At 55.1% G+C, this 18,405-nt stretch overlaps 1 protein-coding gene across 4 annotated transcripts in view; it reads left to right on the top strand.

Moving 5' to 3' along the window:
• LAMA5 (laminin subunit alpha 5) overlaps window positions 1-18,405 on the top strand; it is a 61,928-nt gene that overhangs the window by 15,874 nt on the left and 27,649 nt on the right. For all 4 annotated transcript variants that reach the window (XR_008541248.2, XM_024352052.3, XM_024352051.3 and 1 more), the window contains exons 4-19: window positions 35-153; window positions 677-847; window positions 955-1,052; window positions 6,493-6,608; window positions 6,721-6,839; window positions 6,925-7,015; window positions 7,306-7,440; window positions 7,644-7,703; window positions 14,892-15,032; window positions 15,131-15,268; window positions 15,350-15,484; window positions 15,562-15,696; window positions 15,773-15,910; window positions 16,691-16,743; window positions 17,030-17,135; window positions 18,271-18,323. Coding sequence is in view for 3 of the 4 variants with exons in the window: in XM_024352052.3 (XP_024207820.2) it covers window positions 35-153; window positions 677-847; window positions 955-1,052; window positions 6,493-6,608; window positions 6,721-6,839; window positions 6,925-7,015; window positions 7,306-7,440; window positions 7,644-7,703; window positions 14,892-15,032; window positions 15,131-15,268; window positions 15,350-15,484; window positions 15,562-15,696; window positions 15,773-15,910; window positions 16,691-16,743; window positions 17,030-17,135; window positions 18,271-18,323 (1,808 nt within the window). In the remaining variant the exon portion in view is untranslated. The remainder of the gene's footprint in view (window positions 1-34; window positions 154-676; window positions 848-954; window positions 1,053-6,492; window positions 6,609-6,720; window positions 6,840-6,924; window positions 7,016-7,305; window positions 7,441-7,643; window positions 7,704-14,891; window positions 15,033-15,130; window positions 15,269-15,349; window positions 15,485-15,561; window positions 15,697-15,772; window positions 15,911-16,690; window positions 16,744-17,029; window positions 17,136-18,270; window positions 18,324-18,405) is intronic.

Genomic DNA, 18,405 nt, shown 5'->3' with positions numbered 1-18,405 from the left:
ATCCAGCGCCCTCCCCTCCCGCCATTCCCCGCAGCCTCCAAGAGGGACTGTCTGGAGCGGTTCGGGCCACAGACGCTGGAGCGCATCACACGGGACGACGCGGCCATCTGCACCACCGAGTACTCACGCATCGTGCCCCTGGAGAACGGAGAGGTGGGCCGGGGAGGGGCAGGGCGGTGCGGGGGCTGGAGAACGGAGAGGTGGGCCAGGAGGGGCAAGGTGGGCCGGGAGGGGCAGCGCGGTGCGGGGGCTGGAGAATGGAGAGGTGGGTAGGGGAGGGGCAGTGCCGAGCGGGGCTGGAGAATGGAGAGGTGGGCCGGGAGGGGCAAGGTGTGCCGGGAGGGGCAGCGTGGTGCGGGGGCTGGAGAATGGAGAGGTGGGTAGGGGAGGGGCAGTGCCGAGCGGGGGCTGGAGAATGGAGAGGTGGGTAGGGGAGGGGCAGTGCCGAGCGGGGCTGGAGAAGGGAGAGGTGGGCCCGGGAGGGGCAGTGCTGAGCGGGGCTGGAGAAGGGAGAGGTGAGCCGGGAGGGGCAGCGCGGTGCAGGGGCTGGAGAATGGAGAGGTGGGTAGGGGAGGGGCAGTGCCGAGCGGGGCTGGAGAAGGGAGAGGTGGGCCCGGGAGGGGCAGTGCTGAGCAGGGGCTAGGGCCACGCTGGCCTCACCGCATACTGCCCACAGATCGTGGTGTCCCTGGTGAACGGACGTCCGGGCGCCATGAATTTCTCCTACTCGCCGCTGCTACGTGAGTTCACCAAGGCCACCAACGTCCGCCTGCGCTTCCTGCGTACCAACACGCTGCTGGGCCATCTCATGGGGAAGGCGCTGCGGGACCCCACGGTCACCCGCCGGGTGAGCTGCCCATGGCGCAGGCGGGGGAGGGGGACTGGCCGGGTGGACCCGGGACTCGGGGTGGGTGAGGCCTGGCCGCCTGGTGCTCACGGGGCCTGCGGATGCAGTATTATTACAGCATCAAGGATATCAGCATCGGAGGCCGCTGTGTCTGCCACGGCCACGCGGATGCCTGCGATGCCAAAGACCCCACGGACCCGTTCAGGTGAGGCCCCATTCAGGTGTGGCCCCGTTCAGGTGAGGCCCCCCCAGCTCCCTGCCTGTCCTTGTCACCCCTGCCTAACCTGAGGGTGGGTGACCTGGTTCCATGGCCCACCACAACCCTGCTGTCTGTGTGACCTGCACTGACCACCACCGTGTGTGCCTCAGTTTCCTCATCTGTGCAGTGATGTGGAGGCCAGGGCATGTGCAGCCTCCCCAGGGTGCCCTATCTTGGTTTGGGGGGCCTTGCCCTACTGCCAGCAGAGGTGGGGCTCTCCGGACCCCCAGGCCAGCTGGCCTTCCCACCATAGTGGACACCTGGGGCCCTGTGGAGGGGAGTCAGCAATGGGGATGATTGATCCCCGACTCCAAGACTGCGTCCCCCGGAATGGACAGGTGCCCACTACCTGCCGAGGCAGCCCTAATTCACTTTGGGTGTGCCCGCCCAGCTCCCCCAACCTTTCAGGACACAACAGACAACTTCCCTGCTGCCCCAGCCCTGCCCTTCACTCCAGTCAAGCAGGGACCAAGGCCCAGGACGGGGATGGCAGGGTGGGGGCAGCCAACACCCCACATCTGCTGTGCCCTGTGTGCCTGCTTTCGGGGGCAGCCGAGGGCACTGCAGAGCGTCCACCTCCCGGGAGCCCCTCACAGGACGGGCAGCGGCCCTGGTGCTGGCACCGGCACATTCCTGGGCCTCACCCAGAGTCCTCAGTAAGGTAGGGCCGGGCTCATTCTGCCGAGAAGCAACCCCAGGGCACGTCCGTCCTTTCCTCCCTCCCTCCGTTGGTTCCTTCAGCCAGCAGCTGTATGTTGAGCGCCTAACACATGCTGGGCCGTTTTCCTGGGAATGGGAACACAGGGTGGGACCCCAGCCTGGCCTCAGGAGCACCTGTTCCAGGGGAGGCAGCTGGGAAACACGCAAACCAGTACTCAGCGTGGTGCCCGGAGGGTGTAACACCCTAGGGTGGCAGTGCAGGCATGGGGCTGGACAGAAGCCACTCAGAGTGGTGCAGCTGAGGCTGAGTGTGTGACGAGGCTCCTGGACCCCCAGCAGGGAGCTGGCAGGGCTCATCTAGTGCCTGCAACCGAGCAGCCCAACTTTCATGCGCTTGGATTTGGGACCCGCCCCTGCCTTCTGTGGGGCCTTACTGCTCTGTCCACGCTCCAGTTTACAGGGGAGGTGGGGAGGCGGGTGGAGCTCAGACAGGACAAAGGTTCACTCCCATTCTCACGGCCAGTACCGAGCAGAGGCAGGAGCCCTGGGCCCCTTTGGATGTGGCTGGTGGATCTGAGGGGAGGAGTGGCACAGTCACCTGAGCCGGAGGACTTGGGCTGTTTGCCAGGAGCTGTGGGCCCTGGGGACCCACCCGGGCACTGGTTGCTGCCAGCACAGCTTCAGGTGCTGAGCTCCAGCAGAGCTAACTTGTCCTGGGAAATTAAGTGCCAAGTGGGGATGCAGCTCGTGACAGCAGGGAGTGGAACCCACCAGGCAGCCAAATGGGCCTCCAACGAGAGGAAGGGCGCGGGAGCCGGGGGCTTGCCTTGGCCTGCAGGGAAGACATTGCCATCCCCTGACTCACCACACCTGGGTGTGGACTGAGCTCAGCTCTCCCTGCAGGTGCAAGCAGGGGTGACTGGGAATCTTTCATGGAACCACAGCCTCTGTTACCAGGACCTGGTCACCCACCAGTGTCCCAAAACATTAGCCTGCCCATGTTCTCCCTGCACCCTTTACCCGCCACCCCACCTCTCCTCCAGGGAAGGGGGCTCCATGTCATCAGCCAGCAATTTTCTGCCTCTTTACCTCCACCATCACCTTACTCCCACCCAAACCATCACCCCCACTACCAGCCCACTCCCACCATCATCACCCCCACCATCACCATCATCACCCCCACCATCACCATCATCACCCCCACCATCACCATCATCACCCCCACCATCACCCCCACCATCACCATCATCATCATCACCCCCACCATCACCATCATCACCCCCACCATCACCATCATCACCCCACCATCACCATCATCACCCCACCATCACCATCATCACCCCCACCCCCACCATCATCACCCCCACCCCCACCATCATCACCCCCACCATCATCACCCCCACCATCATCACCCCCACCCCCACCATCATCACCCCCACCCCCACCATCATCACCCCCACCCCCACCATCACCCCCACCCCCACCATCATCACCCCCACCCCCACCATCATCACCCCCACCATCATCACCCCCACCCCCACCATCATCACCCCCACCCCCACCATCATCACCCCCACCCCCACCATCATCACCCCCACCCCCACCATCATCACCCCCACCCCCACCATCATCACCCCCACCCCCACCATCACCCCCACCCCCACCATCATCACCCCCACCCCCACCATCATCACCCCCACCCCCACCATCATCACCCCCACCCCCACCATCATCACCCCCACCCCCACCATCATCACCCCCACCCCCACCATCATCACCCCCACCCCCACCATCACCCCCCCATCACCATCATCACCCCCCCATCACCATCATCACCCCACCATCACCATCATCACCCCACCATCACCATCATCACCCCCACCATCACCATCATCACCCCCACCATCACCATCATCACCCCCACCATCACCATCATCACCCCCACCATCACCATCATCACCCCCACCATCACCATCATCACCCCCACCATCACCATCATCACCCCCACCATCACCATCATCACCCCCATCACCCCCATCACCCCCATCACCCCCATCACCCCCATCACCCCCATCACCCCCACCATCACCATCACCATCACCATCCCCATCCCCATCCCCATCCCCATCCCCTGGGTTGCTGCTTCCTCCTTCCTGAAATGCACCCTGTAGTTTTTCTATTCCATGACAGTCTATCCGGAATTGTCTGAAAACGGCTGTTTTGTCCTCCCTCTTGAATGATAGTTGAGCTGACTGTAGGATTCGTGGTTGATAGCTGCATCTCTCAGCACTTTGGAGAAATGATTTGACTGTCTCTTCACCTCTCCAGGTGCTTGGGAGAGTCCATTGTCCCTGCAGTTGCTGATCGTCTGTGGGTCGTCTTCTTCTCCAGGACTTTTTATGGTCTTTTTGCCATTGGTGTTCTGCAGATTTATTGTGATGTGTTGAGGATTGGGATTTTTTTCTTGCTCAGGACTCACGTTTTTGTTTTTTTTTTTTTTTTGAGACGGAGTCTCACTCTGTTGCCCAGACTGGCGTGCAGTGGCGCGCTCCGCCTCCCGGGTTCATGCCATTCTCCCACCTCAGCCTCCTGAGTAGCTGGGACTACAGGCACCCACCACCACGCCTGGCTATTTTTTTTTTGTATTTTTAGTAGAAACGGGGTTTCACCATGTTAGCCAAGATGGTCTCGATCTCCTGACCTCGTGATCCACCTGCCTCGGCCTCCCAAAGTGCTGGGATTACAGGTGTGAGCCACTGCACCTGGCCATGTGTTCATTATTAATTCAAGACCATCCTTGGCCATTCTTTCTGACTGTTGCCTCCCTTTCCTACCTCTTTTCCCCTGGAGTCCCCATTAGATACAGGAGCACCTTCTGGTTTCCTTCTCATAATTTCTATTTCCTCTCTCTTTATCTTCTGAGGTGTCTTCTGGATAGCTTCCTTTGCTCCTCTTCCACTTCACTAAATCTCTCTTCCACTGTGTCTGTCTGCTGTTTAGCCCATCCATTGAGTCTTTAATTTTATAGTTTCATTTTTCATTTCTAGAAGTTCTGATTGGTTCTTTTTCACATCTGCCTGTTTTCCATAGTGTTATTTTTTTATTATTATGTTTTAGATTTCTTTTTTATTTTATTTTATTCTTTTTTGAGACAGAGTATCACACTCTTGCCCAGGCTGGAGTGCAGTGGTGCAATCTCGGCTCACTGCAAGCTCCACCTCCCAGGTTCGTGCCATTCTCCTGCCTCATCCTCCTGAGTAGCTGGGACTACAGGCACCTGCCACCACACCCGGCTAATTTTTTGTATTTTTCTTTAGTAGAGATGGGGTTTCACCTTGTTAGCCAGATGGTCTCGATCTCCTGACCTCGTGATCCACCCACCTTGGCTTCCCAAAGTGCTGGGATTACAGGCGTGAGCCACTGCGCCCGGCCTATGTTTTAGATTTCTTTATGACCATTTTTAACAGTCTTCTCTGGCTTCTACTAGATTACTCCATTTTGTGAGGTTCTTGGGGCTCTTTCTGCTGACCTGCCACATTGTTTCTCTGCAAGGTCTTTAGCAGGGTTTATCTTTGTGCTTCTGGCGTGCCCTGGGATTGGGATGGTTTTGGGAGAGCTTTTGCTATACACCCCAGGGTATCGCCAGCCTGGCACCACTTTTCCTATCAATTTCTTGACCATGTGGATTTTTGAAAAATGGAACACCAGTTCAGGCCCTTGCTTATAGGTACTTGGAGCTGGTGTGACGACAGAGCAGCTTCTTTGTTGATCACCTGTGCTGACGGGCAGTTTATTTCCCAATTCCTCTCATTGAGGGTATGGCCCTCCCAGATGTTTCTGGATTCTGAGGGAAAGCAGTATTGATTCCCGAGGCCCTGTGAGGTGGGCCCCGTGGAGGACAGGACTAGAGCTGGACCATTTGAGGCTCTGGGTCTAATCCTCATGGACTGGACTGACTTCTGGGGTCCTGCTCAGGGAATGCACGGCCCTGCAGCCTCCAGCAGAGCCTGATCTGGGGCAGGGACTCCCGCTGTGGTCTGGCTAATACTGAGCAGTAGGTGCTTCCAACCTCAGGCCTTGTCTCTCTCCAGCTGTCACCCTGCCCACAGGACATAAGGCAAGATTCCAGCCCTGTGACTTAGTGTCCACCCCAGCTGGAAGAAGGAAGCAGTTCTTGGCCACTTGGCCCTAGGGAGGTGACCAGGATGCCTAGGAGTCCTGCCTGCTAAGCGAAATCTGAGCCTTGGGGGGTGCAAATGGACCCCTTTCCCTTCTGGCTCAGGGAAGTTTTGGGCTTACGCTCGAGTCCTGGCCGAAGTGGAAAGGGCATAACTCAGTTTTGGAGAACGCAGATCTCCATCCTGACCTGCAGGCAAGGGGGACTCTACTGACCCCTGAGGTGCCCTGTCCTAGGCCCCACCCGGTCAGTGCACACCTGCTCCCCAGTCCCGCCTCCACAAAGGCCCTGTGAGACCCTGTCCTCCACCGCCTCTTTCCTTGTGTCCATTCCCTGAGCCTGGGGAAGTTGCGTCCGAGCCACTGGCTCGGGGATGCTGAGTCTGGGCGAGCGCTTGCTGCCTGACAGCTGGAGAAACAGCAGCGGGGGGCCGTGTCCATGTGGCAAGCCAAGCCATCGAGGGGATCACAGGCCCCTTCAGGGAAGGGACTGAGCACCTGCCACCTGCCTCCAGGATGGGCCTGATCACCCCTCCTGTGTACCCCACAGGCTGCAGTGCACCTGCCAGCACAACACCTGCGGGGGCACCTGCGACCGCTGCTGCCCCGGCTTCAACCAGCAGCCATGGAAGCCTGCGACTGCCAACAGTGCCATTGAGTGCCAGTGTGAGTGCCTCCTCCCACACACGTGTGTCCTGCCCACACCCTGGCCCATGAGAGGGCCCCGGTGCCCGGGCCTGTGGAGGGCATGCCAACAGCTGCGCTCCCCTCTCTCTAGCCTGTAACTGCTACGGCCATGCCACCGACTGTTACTACGACCCTGAGGTGGACCGGCGCCGCGCCAGCCAGAGCCTGGATGGCACCTATCAGGGTGGGGGTGTCTGTATCGACTGCCAGGTGGGCTGGGCTAGAGGGCTGGGAATGGGCTGGCCCCAAGGTGGGGCAGGGACCTCCCCAGACTCAACGGCCATTGCGCTCCCAGCACCACACCACCGGCGTCAACTGTGAGCGCTGCCTGCCCGGCTTCTACCGCTCTCCCAACCACCCTCTCGACTCGCCCCACGTCTGCCGCCGTGAGTGGGCTCAGCTGGGCGGGTGTCCTGGGTCTCAGGGTCTGCCTGGAAAGAGGCGTTCTTGGGCCTTTGGGGCTGCTTTGGAGGGGATGTCCTGAGCTTCCAGGCCAGCCCAGGAAGGAGCCTCCCAGGCCACAGGGCGGGTCCCCAGCCCTCATGTCCCCCCAGGGGGCCTGGCTGTAGCCCTCATCCCCATGGCCCTGGCTGGGGAGGTAGAGACTGCCACATCTTGGAGCCCACCCCTTGAGTCCTGGTAGCTCCAGGCTTACCCGGCTCCTGCCCCTGCCCAGGCTGCAACTGCGAGTCCGACTTCACGGATGGCACCTGCGAGGACCTGACGGGTCGATGCTACTGCCGGCCCAACTTCTCTGGGGAGCGGTGTGACGTGTGTGCCGAGGGCTTCACGGGCTTCCCAAGCTGCTACCGTGAGCACCTGCCAGGGGCATCCAAACAGACACCACTGCCTGCTGGACTCCGGGAGCCCTGCAGGGGGTGGAGGGGTTCCCCGGGATGGACCGTGTTATCCTGCCTGCATCTCCGATTGTGCTGAGAGACCAAGGGTGGCAGGGGGTGTAGGGTGCTAGGGTTCTGAGCAGACCTGGCCAACATGCGTGTCTCTTCCCCTCAGCAACGCCCTCATCCTCCAATGACACCAGGGAGCAGGTGCTGCCAGCCGGCCAGATTGTGAGTAAGTGTCCTTGAGGCCCCCAGGTCCCCGGCCTGCCCTGGAGCCATGGGGGCGGCTTTACAGGAAGTTCCTGGAGAAAGGGAGGATTTTCATTTGGTCACTTTATTTTTGGCTTATTTCTTTTTATGCAAATTATGCCTGTTCACACTGGAAAACCTTCGGAAATATAGGTCGGCATAAAGCCAAAGAAAAAAGTTAGCCCAGGCAACATGGTAAAACCCTGTCTCTACAGCAAATACAAAAATTAGCCGGGCGTAGTGATGTGTGCCTGTAGTTTGAGCTACTCTGGAGGCTGAGGTGGAAGGATTGCTTGAGCCTGGAAGGCCGAGGCTGCAGTGAGCCATGATCACACCACAGCACTCCAGCCTGGGCAACAGAGTGAGACCTTGTTTCAAAAAAGAAAATTGGGCATGGCACATGTATACATATGTAACTAACCTGCACAATGTGCACATGTACCCTAAAACTTAAAGTATAATAAAAAAAAAAATAGAAAAAAAAATTGATTGGGCACAGTGGCTCACGCCTGTAATCCCAGCACTTCAGGAGGCCAAGGCAGGTGGATCACCTGAGGTCAGGAGTTCAAGGCCAGCCTGGCTAACATGGTGAAACCCCGTCTCTACTAGCTGGGCATGGTGGCGGGCACCTGTAATCCCAGCTACTCAGGAGGCTGAGGCAGGAAAATCGCTTGAACCCGGGAGGCGGAGCTTGCAGTGAGCCGAGATTGCACCACTGCACCCCCGCCTGGGCAACAGAGCGAAACTCCATCTCAAAAAGAAAAACAAAAACAAAAAGTTATCCACAATTCCACCAGCTCTGCACAGCGCTTGAATGCTCTCTGTACACAAGCACTTCTCTTTCACAAGCTTCGTCATGCGCTCTGCACCCTCTCCTGTGATTACGTCCCAACCACAATCCTGTAAACACATTGTCTTGTGGTCCATTTCATAGGGACTAATGAAGTATTTATTTAAACAACCCCCAGTGGTTGGAAATCTAGGTTCTTTTTTTTTTAATTATGCTGTGATAAAGCATTATTAAGATGAGGTAGAAAACTGGCCGGGCACAGTGGCTCACACCTGTAATCCCAGCACTTTGGGAGGCTGAGGCAGGTGGATTACCTGAGGTCAGGAGTTAGACACCAGCCTGGCCAACATGGTGAAACCCCATTTCTACTAAAAATACAAAAATTAGCCAGGCGTGGTGGTGTGTGCCTGTAATCCCAGCTACTTGGGGGGCTGAGGCAGGAGAATCATTTGAACCTGGTTGCAGTGAGCTGAGATCCACCATCACACTCCAGCCTAGGTGACAGAGCGAGACTCCATCTCAAAAAATAAATTAAAAAAAAAAGAGTCTCCCAGCATACAGTCACAGCCACAGAGCAGCATGGCACCTGCTGACCAAATCATTGCCATTACCACATAGCAGTCTATCACTCTTGGCTTGATAGACAAAAAATATTCTCAAGTCAGAGCCATGTTCCCTTGCTTTTTAGTGTTTCTGGAATTGGGACGTGTCTTTTGCTTGATGGCATATCACAGTCTAGTTGGTAGGGTTTTTCCCTTTCATGACGGGACATACAAGCATGGCATCTTTCCCAGTAAGTGGGGTCTTACACTTAGATTGTATTTGATATGACGTCTTTTTTTTTTTTTTTTTGAGATGGAGTTTCGCTCTTTTTACCCAGGCTGGAATGCGATGGTGTGATCTTGGCTCGCTACCACTTGTGCCTCCCAGGTTCAAACGATTCTTCTGCTTCAGTCTACCGAGTAGCTGGGGTTACAGGCATCCGCCACTAAGCCCAGCTAATTTTGTATTTTTAGTAGAGACAGAGTTTCTCCATGTTGGTCAGGCTGGTCTCGAACTCCCAACCTCAGGTAATCCGCCTGCCTTGGCATCCTAAAGTGCTGGGATTACAGGCATGAACCACCATGCCTGGCACGATATTGTGTCATTTTTAGCTGCACTTTGACTACTCTGTAAGCTTGAATCTTCTTGACTTTTCAAATGCTTTCTTTTTTTTTTTTTTTTTTTTTTGATGGAGTTTCACTCTAGTTGCCCAGGCTGGAGTGCAATGCTGCAATCTCAGCTCACTGCAACCTCTGCCCTCCGAGTTCAAGTGATTCTCCTGCCTCAGCTTACCATGTAGCTGGGATTACAGGCATGTGCCACCATGCCTGGCTAATTTTTGTATTTTTAGTGGAGACGGGGTTTCTCCATGTTGGTCAGGCTGGTCTCGAACTCCTGACCTCAAGGGATCTGCCCGCCTCAGCCTCCCAAAGTTCCGGGATTACAGGTGTAAGCCTCTGCGCCCAGCCTGTATCACCTATTTCTTATAAGTTGTGTGTTTTTCTCCTGATGGGTATTTGCCCCTTATTTTTGGGGGGAGCTTTTTTCCGTGTCCTGATTTTGTAAATTTTGAGGTGAATCTGCCCACGTTGTTCTACCGAATCTCTGGCTGGGTCGGGTGTAGATGCTCCTCCCTTACCCAGGAATTCTCTTGTCTGCTGGTTCTGTGATGGTTTTTTTATGTGGAAATGTTTAGTTTTTCATCAATAGTGTAAACCAGGGGTCAACAAACTGTCGGAAAAGGCCCAGACGGTAAATGTCATAGACTGAGGGCCGTGCGGTCCCTGTGGGGAAACTCCTCAGCTCTACCGTTACCAGCTGTAGCTTGCAAGCAGCCATAGAACACGTATTCATGAGTGGGGTTGGCGGCGTTCCAATAAAACTTTATTTACAAAAGCAAGCGAGGAGTCCATAGACTAGTTTGCTAATCCCTGGTGTAAACTGACAATTTATCTTTTCACTACTGGGCCATAGTAAGCACTCAGTAATTACCTGTGGCTGTACAGTATTCACTTTCAATGTGTTCATTACAATGAATTGTATTGTCTTTCCTAATGGGGACACAGTATTGAACATCAATATTTTATTTTGTCTAAATTCACAAGTGAGATTGTTTTGGTTTTGTAAAATACTTGGGAAATCATCCACACTTTTTTATGCTCCCAATCAGTTTAAAAATCACAGAAATTATTTACTTGTTAAAAGTCTGGTCAAACTTACAAAACCCTTTAGTCCTGATACCTGTTTTTCTTTTCTTTTCTTTCTTTTTTTTTTTTTGTTTGAGACGGAGTCTCGCTCTTGTCACCCAGACTGGAGTGCAGTGGCACGATCTCGGCTCACTGCAAGCTCTGCCTTCCGGGTTCACGCCATTCTCCTGCCTCAGCCTCCTGAGTAGCTGGGACTACAGGTGCCCGCCACCACGCCCGGCTAATTTTTTTGTATTTTTAGTAGAGATGGGGTTTCACCATGTTAAAGCAGGATGGTCTCGATCTCCTGACCTCATGATCCACCCGTCTTGGCCTCCCAAAGTGCTGGGATTACAGGTGTGAGCCACTGAGCCCGGTCTCTGATACCTGTTTTTCAACAGAGATCTTAAATTAAGGTTTTAATGTATTCTCTGGCTATTGTATTCAGTTTTCTACCTCATCTTTTTTTTTTGAGATGGAGTTTCACTCTGTCGTCCAGGCTGGAGTGCAGTTGCACGATCTCGGCTCACTGCAACCTCTGCCTCCTGGGTTCAAGCGATTCTCCTGCCTCAGTCTCCCAAGTAGCTGGGATTACAGGCACCTGCCACCACGCCTGGCCAATTTTTTGTATTTTTAGTAGAGACGGGGTTTCACCATGTTGGCCAGGCTGGTCTTGAACTCTGACCACAAGTGATCCACCTGCCTCGGCCTCCCAAAGTGCTGGTATTACAGGCATGAGCCACCACGCCTGGCCAGTTTTCTTCCTCATCTTAAGTCAGGTTTGATTATTTGTATTAGCAAATTGTGTGTTTTGTTTGGATTTTTTTAATGTATTGACATAAAGTTATGCACAGTGGCCTGTTATAAAGTTAAAATTTCTGTTCATTTCTATTCTCGTCTATTTTTATTTTTATTTTCTTTCTTTCTTTTTTTTTTTTTTTTTGGTTGATCAGACCTAACACAGGTTTGTTGAGTTTATTGGTCTGTTCGAAGTACAGGTGCAGTTCTCTTGATAAGACCTGCTGAGATTTTTCTTTCTTTAGTTGGGAGGAGAGATTTTCCTTTCTAATATTCAATTTCTTTAATCCACTTTCTTTGATTTATTACTTTTTTAAAATAGCTTCTTGAGTTATTATTTTTAGTCTGTCTTCATTCCCAACAAAAAGGCTTAAAGCAGTGGTTCTCAGCCAGTGGTGACTTTGATGCACAGGAAGCATTCGATGATGTCTGGAGACATTTTTGGTTGTGACGATTGATGGATGTAACTGATCCGGTGGGTAGAGGCTAGGGATGCTGGGAACCTCCTACAACACAGGACTGCTCCTGCACACATAACAAAGAGTTATCCAGCCTGGACTGTCAGTAGTCCTGAGGCTGGGAAACTCTAGTTTAAAGCTATAAATTTTCCTCAGAGTATAGCTTTGGCTAGGTATCTTGTAGTTTGAGATGTGGGGTGTCCTCATTGCTGTGTTTTTTTTAAACAGTCTATCATTTGGGGTTTTATTTTCTTTCAACCTGTCACTGTTCAAGGTGCTGAGGTTTCCCTCCTGTCCTTTTCATGGTGTGCAGTTCTGGTTTTGCTGCATGGTGGTTAGACTTGGCACACTGATAGTTTCTGCCTTTTGTCTTTGGAATTTGAGATTTTCTTTGTTTCTAACCTAGAATGTGACGACTTTTATTTTTTAATTTTATTTATTTATTTATTTATTTATTTATTTATTTTGACACAGAGTCTCACTCTGTCACCCAGGCTGGCGTCCAGTTGCACGATCTCGGCTCACTGCAACCACCACCTCCTAGGTTCAAGCGATTCTCCTGCCTCAGCCTCCCGAGTAGCTGGGACTGATTATAGGCGCCCACCACCATACTTGGGTAATTTTTGTATTTTTAGTAGAGATGGGGTTTTACCATGTTGGCCAGGCTGGTCTCGAACTCCTGACCTCAGTTGATCCACCCACCTCAGCCTCCTAAAGTGCTAGGATTACAGGCATGAGCCACTGCGCCTGGCAGTTTCTGCCTTTTGTTTTTGGAATTTGAGATTTTCTTTGTTTCTAATCCAGAATGTGACCACTTTTAGATTGTTCCAGGAACATTGGACAGGAATGTGTGTTCTCTATGGAGTACCGATTTGGCATGTTAAAGCAAGCTTGTGGCCAGGCGCGATGGCTCATGCCTGTAATCCCAGCACTTTGGGAGGCTGAGGTGGGCAGGTCACCTGAGGTCGGGAGTTCGAGACGAGCCTGACCAACATGGAGAAACCCCGTCTCTACTAAAAATACAAAATAAGCTGTGCATGGTGGTGCATGCCTGTAATCCCAGCTACTCGGGAGGCTGAGGCAGGAGAATGGCTCGAACCCGGGAGGTAGGGTTTGCAGTGAGCTGAGATGGCGCCACTGCACTCCAGCCTGGGCAACAAGAACGAAACTCCATTTCAAAAAAAAAAAAAAAAAAAACAAAGGAGGCTTGTTCATTATGCTCTTCAAACCCACAGTACCCTTGCTCAATTTCTGTCCCTCTGAGCTGTCACAGTCTACCTATGTATCTCCATCCAGTCTTTGTCTCTCTCTGACTCTGGTTTGCCAAATTCTCCTTGCCATTTTAATAGTTTTAGCTTCCCTCACCTCCAGGACACGTTACCTGCTCCTAGAGATTCGTTTCTGCTGCCCGTTGGGTGACATGCCTGAGCTTCCCTCTGTCTCGTTACCGCCGTGCCTTCTGTCCTCACTCCTCTGTGTTTGCGTTCACCCCAGCTCCCTACACACAGCTCTCGGTTTACCACCTGTCTGAGGCGTTGGTTTAAGGTACGCTCTTTCAAGAGGCTATGGCTGGAGTTTCCTCTTGGTCACGCTGATGTCTTCGGTTTTTATCTCATGAAGGAGACAGCCCAGCCCCACGATCGTCCTTGCCTCTGTCAGTTCTGGCTGGCTCCTGCCCTTGTATCATTTCTCCTTTTCTGCTGAAACATTTCCTTTCCTGACTTTCACAAGTTAGAGCAAGAAAACGTGCTTTGATTTTGGTCTGTTTGTTTTTGCTACTGTTTCCTCTCTGGGGAGGGTTTGCAAGCTCTCTTTCTGTGTTCTGGTCTGACCAGTGGTTACTCTTACATTTTTGACAAGTATTGAACCTTTATTTTTCTATCAGTAACAAAAACTGAAGCGTGTTCACAACCCTCCTTTCATGCGTAAGTTAAGACATTTGATACATTCTTTCTACCTTCTTCCCAACACCTGACATTGTTTCTAAAGAAACTATAATTTTAATCCCAACACTTTGGGAGGCTGAGGCAGGCGGATCACGTGGTCAGGAGATGGAGACCGTCCTGGCTAACATAGTGAAACCCCGTCTCTACTAAAAATACAAAAATTAGCCGGGCGTGGCAGCGTGCACCTGTAGTCCCAGCTGCTGGGGAGGCTGAGGCAGGACAATGGTGTGAACCCGGGAGGCAGAGCTTGCAGTGAGCCCAGATCGTGCCACTGCACTCTAGCCTGGGTGACAGATCAAGACTCCGTCTCAAAAAAAAAAAAAAAGAAACTATAATTTGTTTTGCAGCTTGTTTTGAGTTTTGATTTGTTTGTATTTTCTCTTTGTGTTAATGCTTGCAGCTAACTAGGAATCTACGTAACAAATAACTAATGAAGCGTTTTGATAGTTGGCCTGACTTTGTTGCACACCACTGTTTTCCCAAACACGCCTCTCCCTTGTTGGAATTTTTTTTTTTTTTTTTTGAGACGGAGTCTCGCCCTGTCGCCCAGGCTGGAGTGCAGTGGTGCGATCTCGGCTCATTGCAACCTCCGCCTCCCAGGTTCAAGCGATTCTCCTGCCCCAGCCTCCCAAGTAGCTGGGATTACAGGGGTGCACCACTATGCCCAGCTAATTTTTGTATTTTTAGTAGAGACAGGGCTTCACTATGTTGGTCAGGCTGGTCTCGAACTCTTGACCTCATGATCTGCCCGCCTCGGCCTCCCAAAGTGCTGGGATTACAGGCGTGAGCCACTGCACCCAGCCCTTGCTGGGATTTTTATTATTTTATTTTCTAGTTAGTGTTGTGTAAAAGTGTAAGAAAATGAGTTTGTGGAGAGGGAAGGTTTGCCAGGAGGGGCGTACTGGGGTCTGCAGGGCATCTGAGACTCCCCTGCCTGTCCCCACCCTCCAGATTGTGACTGCAGCGCGGCAGGGACCCAGGGCAACGCCTGCCGGAAGGACCCAAGGGTGGGACGCTGTCTGTGCAAACCCAACTTCCAAGGCACCCATTGTGAGCTCTGCGCGCCCGGGTTCTACGGCCCTGGCTGCCAGCGTGAGTCCCCTCTCCCCGCTCAACCTCTACCTGCACTCGAGGTGGACACCAGAGGCCTGGTGCCTCTGACCAAGCATGTGGGCCGCCCTTTCCTGCAGCCTGCCAGTGTTCCAGCCCTGGAGTGGCCGATGACCGCTGTGACCCTGACACAGGCCAGTGCAGGTGCCGAGCGGGCTTTGAGGGGGCCACATGTGATCGCTGTGCCCCTGGCTACTTTCACTTCCCTCTCTGCCAGTGTGAGTGGTGCCTCTCCACGTGGGCGTGGGTAGGGGAGGCCCGTGGGCCTGGCCTACCGTGACACCCGCTCCGCTCTGCAGTGTGTGGCTGCAGCCCTGCAGGAACCTTGCCCGAGGGCTGCGATGAGGCCGGCCGCTGCCTATGCCAGCCTGAGTTTGCCGGACCTCATTGTGACCGGTGCCGCCCTGGCTACCATGGTTTCCCCAACTGCCAAGGTGAGCAGAGGGTCAGGGCAGGAAGGGGCTCTGCCACCCACATGGCGCCAGGGCCTGACCCCATTGTCCCTCTGCAGCATGCACCTGCGACCCTCGGGGAGCCCTGGACCAGCTCTGTGGGGCGGGAGGTTTGTGCCGCTGCCGCCCCGGCTACACAGGCACTGCCTGCCAGGAATGCAGCCCCGGCTTTCACGGCTTCCCCAGCTGTGTCCGTGAGTGCCTAGGGAGGAAGTGGTGGGGAGGCAGGTGCAGTCTCCACTGCGTGCCCACGGCTATCCTTGTCCGCAGCCTGCCACTGCTCTGCCGAAGGCTCCCTGCACGCAGCCTGCGACCCCCGGAGTGGGCAGTGCAGCTGCCGGCCCCGCGTGACGGGACTGCGGTGTGACACGTGTGTGCCCGGTGCCTACAACTTCCCCTACTGCGAAGGTGAGCAGGCAGGTGGCTGTGTGCACCAGGTGCCGGGCCTGTGTGTGGGTCTGTGTGCTGTTCACACGCTGCCTGCCTTCCTGTGAGGCTGTTCACGTGCATCTTGCTGTGTGTACTGCGACTGCGTCCCCACGCTCTGTGTTCGCACCTTGTTCACATGCCGTGCAGGGGTGTCCGCGTACTGCCCGTGTCTGCGTGCTGTGCATCCGCGCCTGTCGTGTCTCGTGTGGGTGCGTGTGTTGCGTTCTGTGTGTGTACGGGTGTCGTGTTGCCTGTGTGGGTGTGGGTGTCACCTAAGTGTGGGTGCGTGTGTCACGTAAGTGGGTTTGTGTGTCACATGGGTGCGTGTGTTGTGTGTCGCGTGTGGGCGTGTGTCGCGTAAGTGGGTGCGCGTATCGCGTGTCTCAAGTGGGTGTGCGTGTTCATGTCCTTTCACGGGCGTGTGGGTGTGTTAGTGCACGTGTAGTGGGTGCATCTTCACGTGCGTTTGTGTGCTTGTTCAGATGTGTGTCACACACTGCGTGTGGAATGTACACGGGTACCCCACGCGGTGCACGTTTGCGTGCACGTCCGTGAGCAGGTGCTGTGTGGTGGGATGGCACATCCGTTGCTGCGGAGGGAGCAGGGAGGTGGGTGTTTTCAGGCCGTCCATGTGGATGAGAGGCACCTGTGCTGGTCCTCAGCTCCTGTGGGACCGTGGGTTCTGGCTGGGCCTGGGACACCCTTGGCCTTCCGGGTTGGTCACTGGGAAATGACCGAGGCATGGTCCTCTCTTCACAGCTGGCTCTTGCCACCCTGCCGGTCTGGCCCCAGTGGATCCTGCCCTTCCTGAGGTGAGCCCAAGTCTGCTCGTGTGTGGGAGATGGGTGGGGACCCAGGCCAAGCTAAAAGTCCCGAGTCCGGTGAGACCAGGGCTTCCTGCCTGCTGCTCAGTTGCCATGGCAACCCCAGGGCCTGTCTGCTCCTTAGGCTGGTCCTCTGCCCCCACTGCAGGTGACTCCTGTGAGTCACAGGTGAGGGCCCTCAGCCCTCACCACCCCTTGTCAGGGCTCTATGGCTGAGGTTTGTGGGTGGGAGAGCAGGGCGCCCGCTCTGACCTGCAGTCTTGTCCTCTCCCAGGCACAGGTTCCCTGTATGTGCCGGGCTCACGTGGAGGGACCGAGCTGTGACCGCTGCAAACCTGGGTTCTGGGGACTGAGCCCCAGCAACCCCGAGGGCTGTACCCGTGAGTGTGCCCTGGAGTATTGGGGTACAGGGGTTCCTTGGGGAACTGTGCCCACAAGTATATCCTGGAGGGAGTGTTGGGGTGCAGGGTTCCTGGAGGGGCTGGAGCCAGTGAGTGTGCCCTGGAGGGAGTGGTGGGATATGGGGTTCCTCGGGGATTGTACCCATTAGGGTGCCCTGAAGGGAATGTTGGGGTGCGGGGTTCCTCAGGGGGGCTGCGAGTGTGCCCTGAAGGACTATTGGGGGTATGAGGGTTCCTTGGGGGGCTAGAGCCTGTGAGTGTGCCCTAAAGGGAGTATTGGGGTATAGGGGTTCCTCGGAGGGGCTGCACCTGTGAGTGTGCCCTGGAGGGAGTATTGGGGTATAGGGGTTCCTCGGAGGGGCTGCACCTGTGAGTGTGTCCTGGAGGGAGTATTGGGGTATAGGGGTTCCTCGGAGGGGCTGCACCTGTGAGTGTGCCCTGGAGGGAGTGTTGGGGTGTGGGGTTCCTCAGGGGATTGCACCCATGAGTGTGTCCTGGAGGGAATGTTGGGGTGCGAGGGTTCCTGGGGGGGGGTACTGGAGTCCATGAGGGTGTCCTGGAGGGAATGTTGGGGTGCAGGGGGTTCCTGCATGGGACTGGAGTCCATGAGTGTGCCCTGGAGAGAGTGTTGGGGTACGGGATTTCCTCGGGGTGCTGGAGCCTGTGAGTGTGCTCTGGAGGGGTGTTAGTGTGTGGGGGTTCCTCGGGGGGGCTGCACCCGTGAGTGTGCCCGGGAGGGAATGTTGGGGTGTGGAGTTCCTCAGGGGATTGTACCCATGAGGGTGTCCTGGAGGGAGTGTTGGGGTACAGGGGTTCCTGGGGGGGGCTGGAGTCTGTGAGTGTGCTCTAGAGGGAGTATTGGGGTACGGGATTTCCTTGGGGGGCTGGAGCCTATAGTGTGCTCTGGAGGGAGTGTTGGGGTATAGGGGTTCCTTGGGGGATCTGTACCTGCAAGTGTATCCTGGAGGGAGTGTCGGGGTACAGGGGCTCCTGGGGGGGCTGGAGCCTGTGAGTGTGCCCTGGAGGGGGTGTTAGTGTGTGGGGGTTCCTCGGGGGGCTGGAGACAGGCTCTCCTGCCCCACCAAGCATCTGAGTCCTGCCCTGCTCTCCCCAGGCTGTAGCTGCGACCTCAGGGGCACACTGGGTGGAGTTGCTGAGTGCCAGCCGGTGAGTCTGAGGACCAAGGTGTGGGGGATTTGGGGGCACACGGGTCGGGACCCTCCCCTGCCCCACTTCACCTCCTCCCTTG

Source organism: Pan troglodytes, chromosome 21 (assembly GCF_028858775.2).
Source record: "Pan troglodytes isolate AG18354 chromosome 21, NHGRI_mPanTro3-v2.0_pri, whole genome shotgun sequence".
In the NCBI taxonomy this organism is placed as follows: domain Eukaryota; kingdom Metazoa; phylum Chordata; class Mammalia; order Primates; family Hominidae; genus Pan; species Pan troglodytes.
This window is presented reverse-complemented; position numbering and strand designations above follow the sequence as displayed.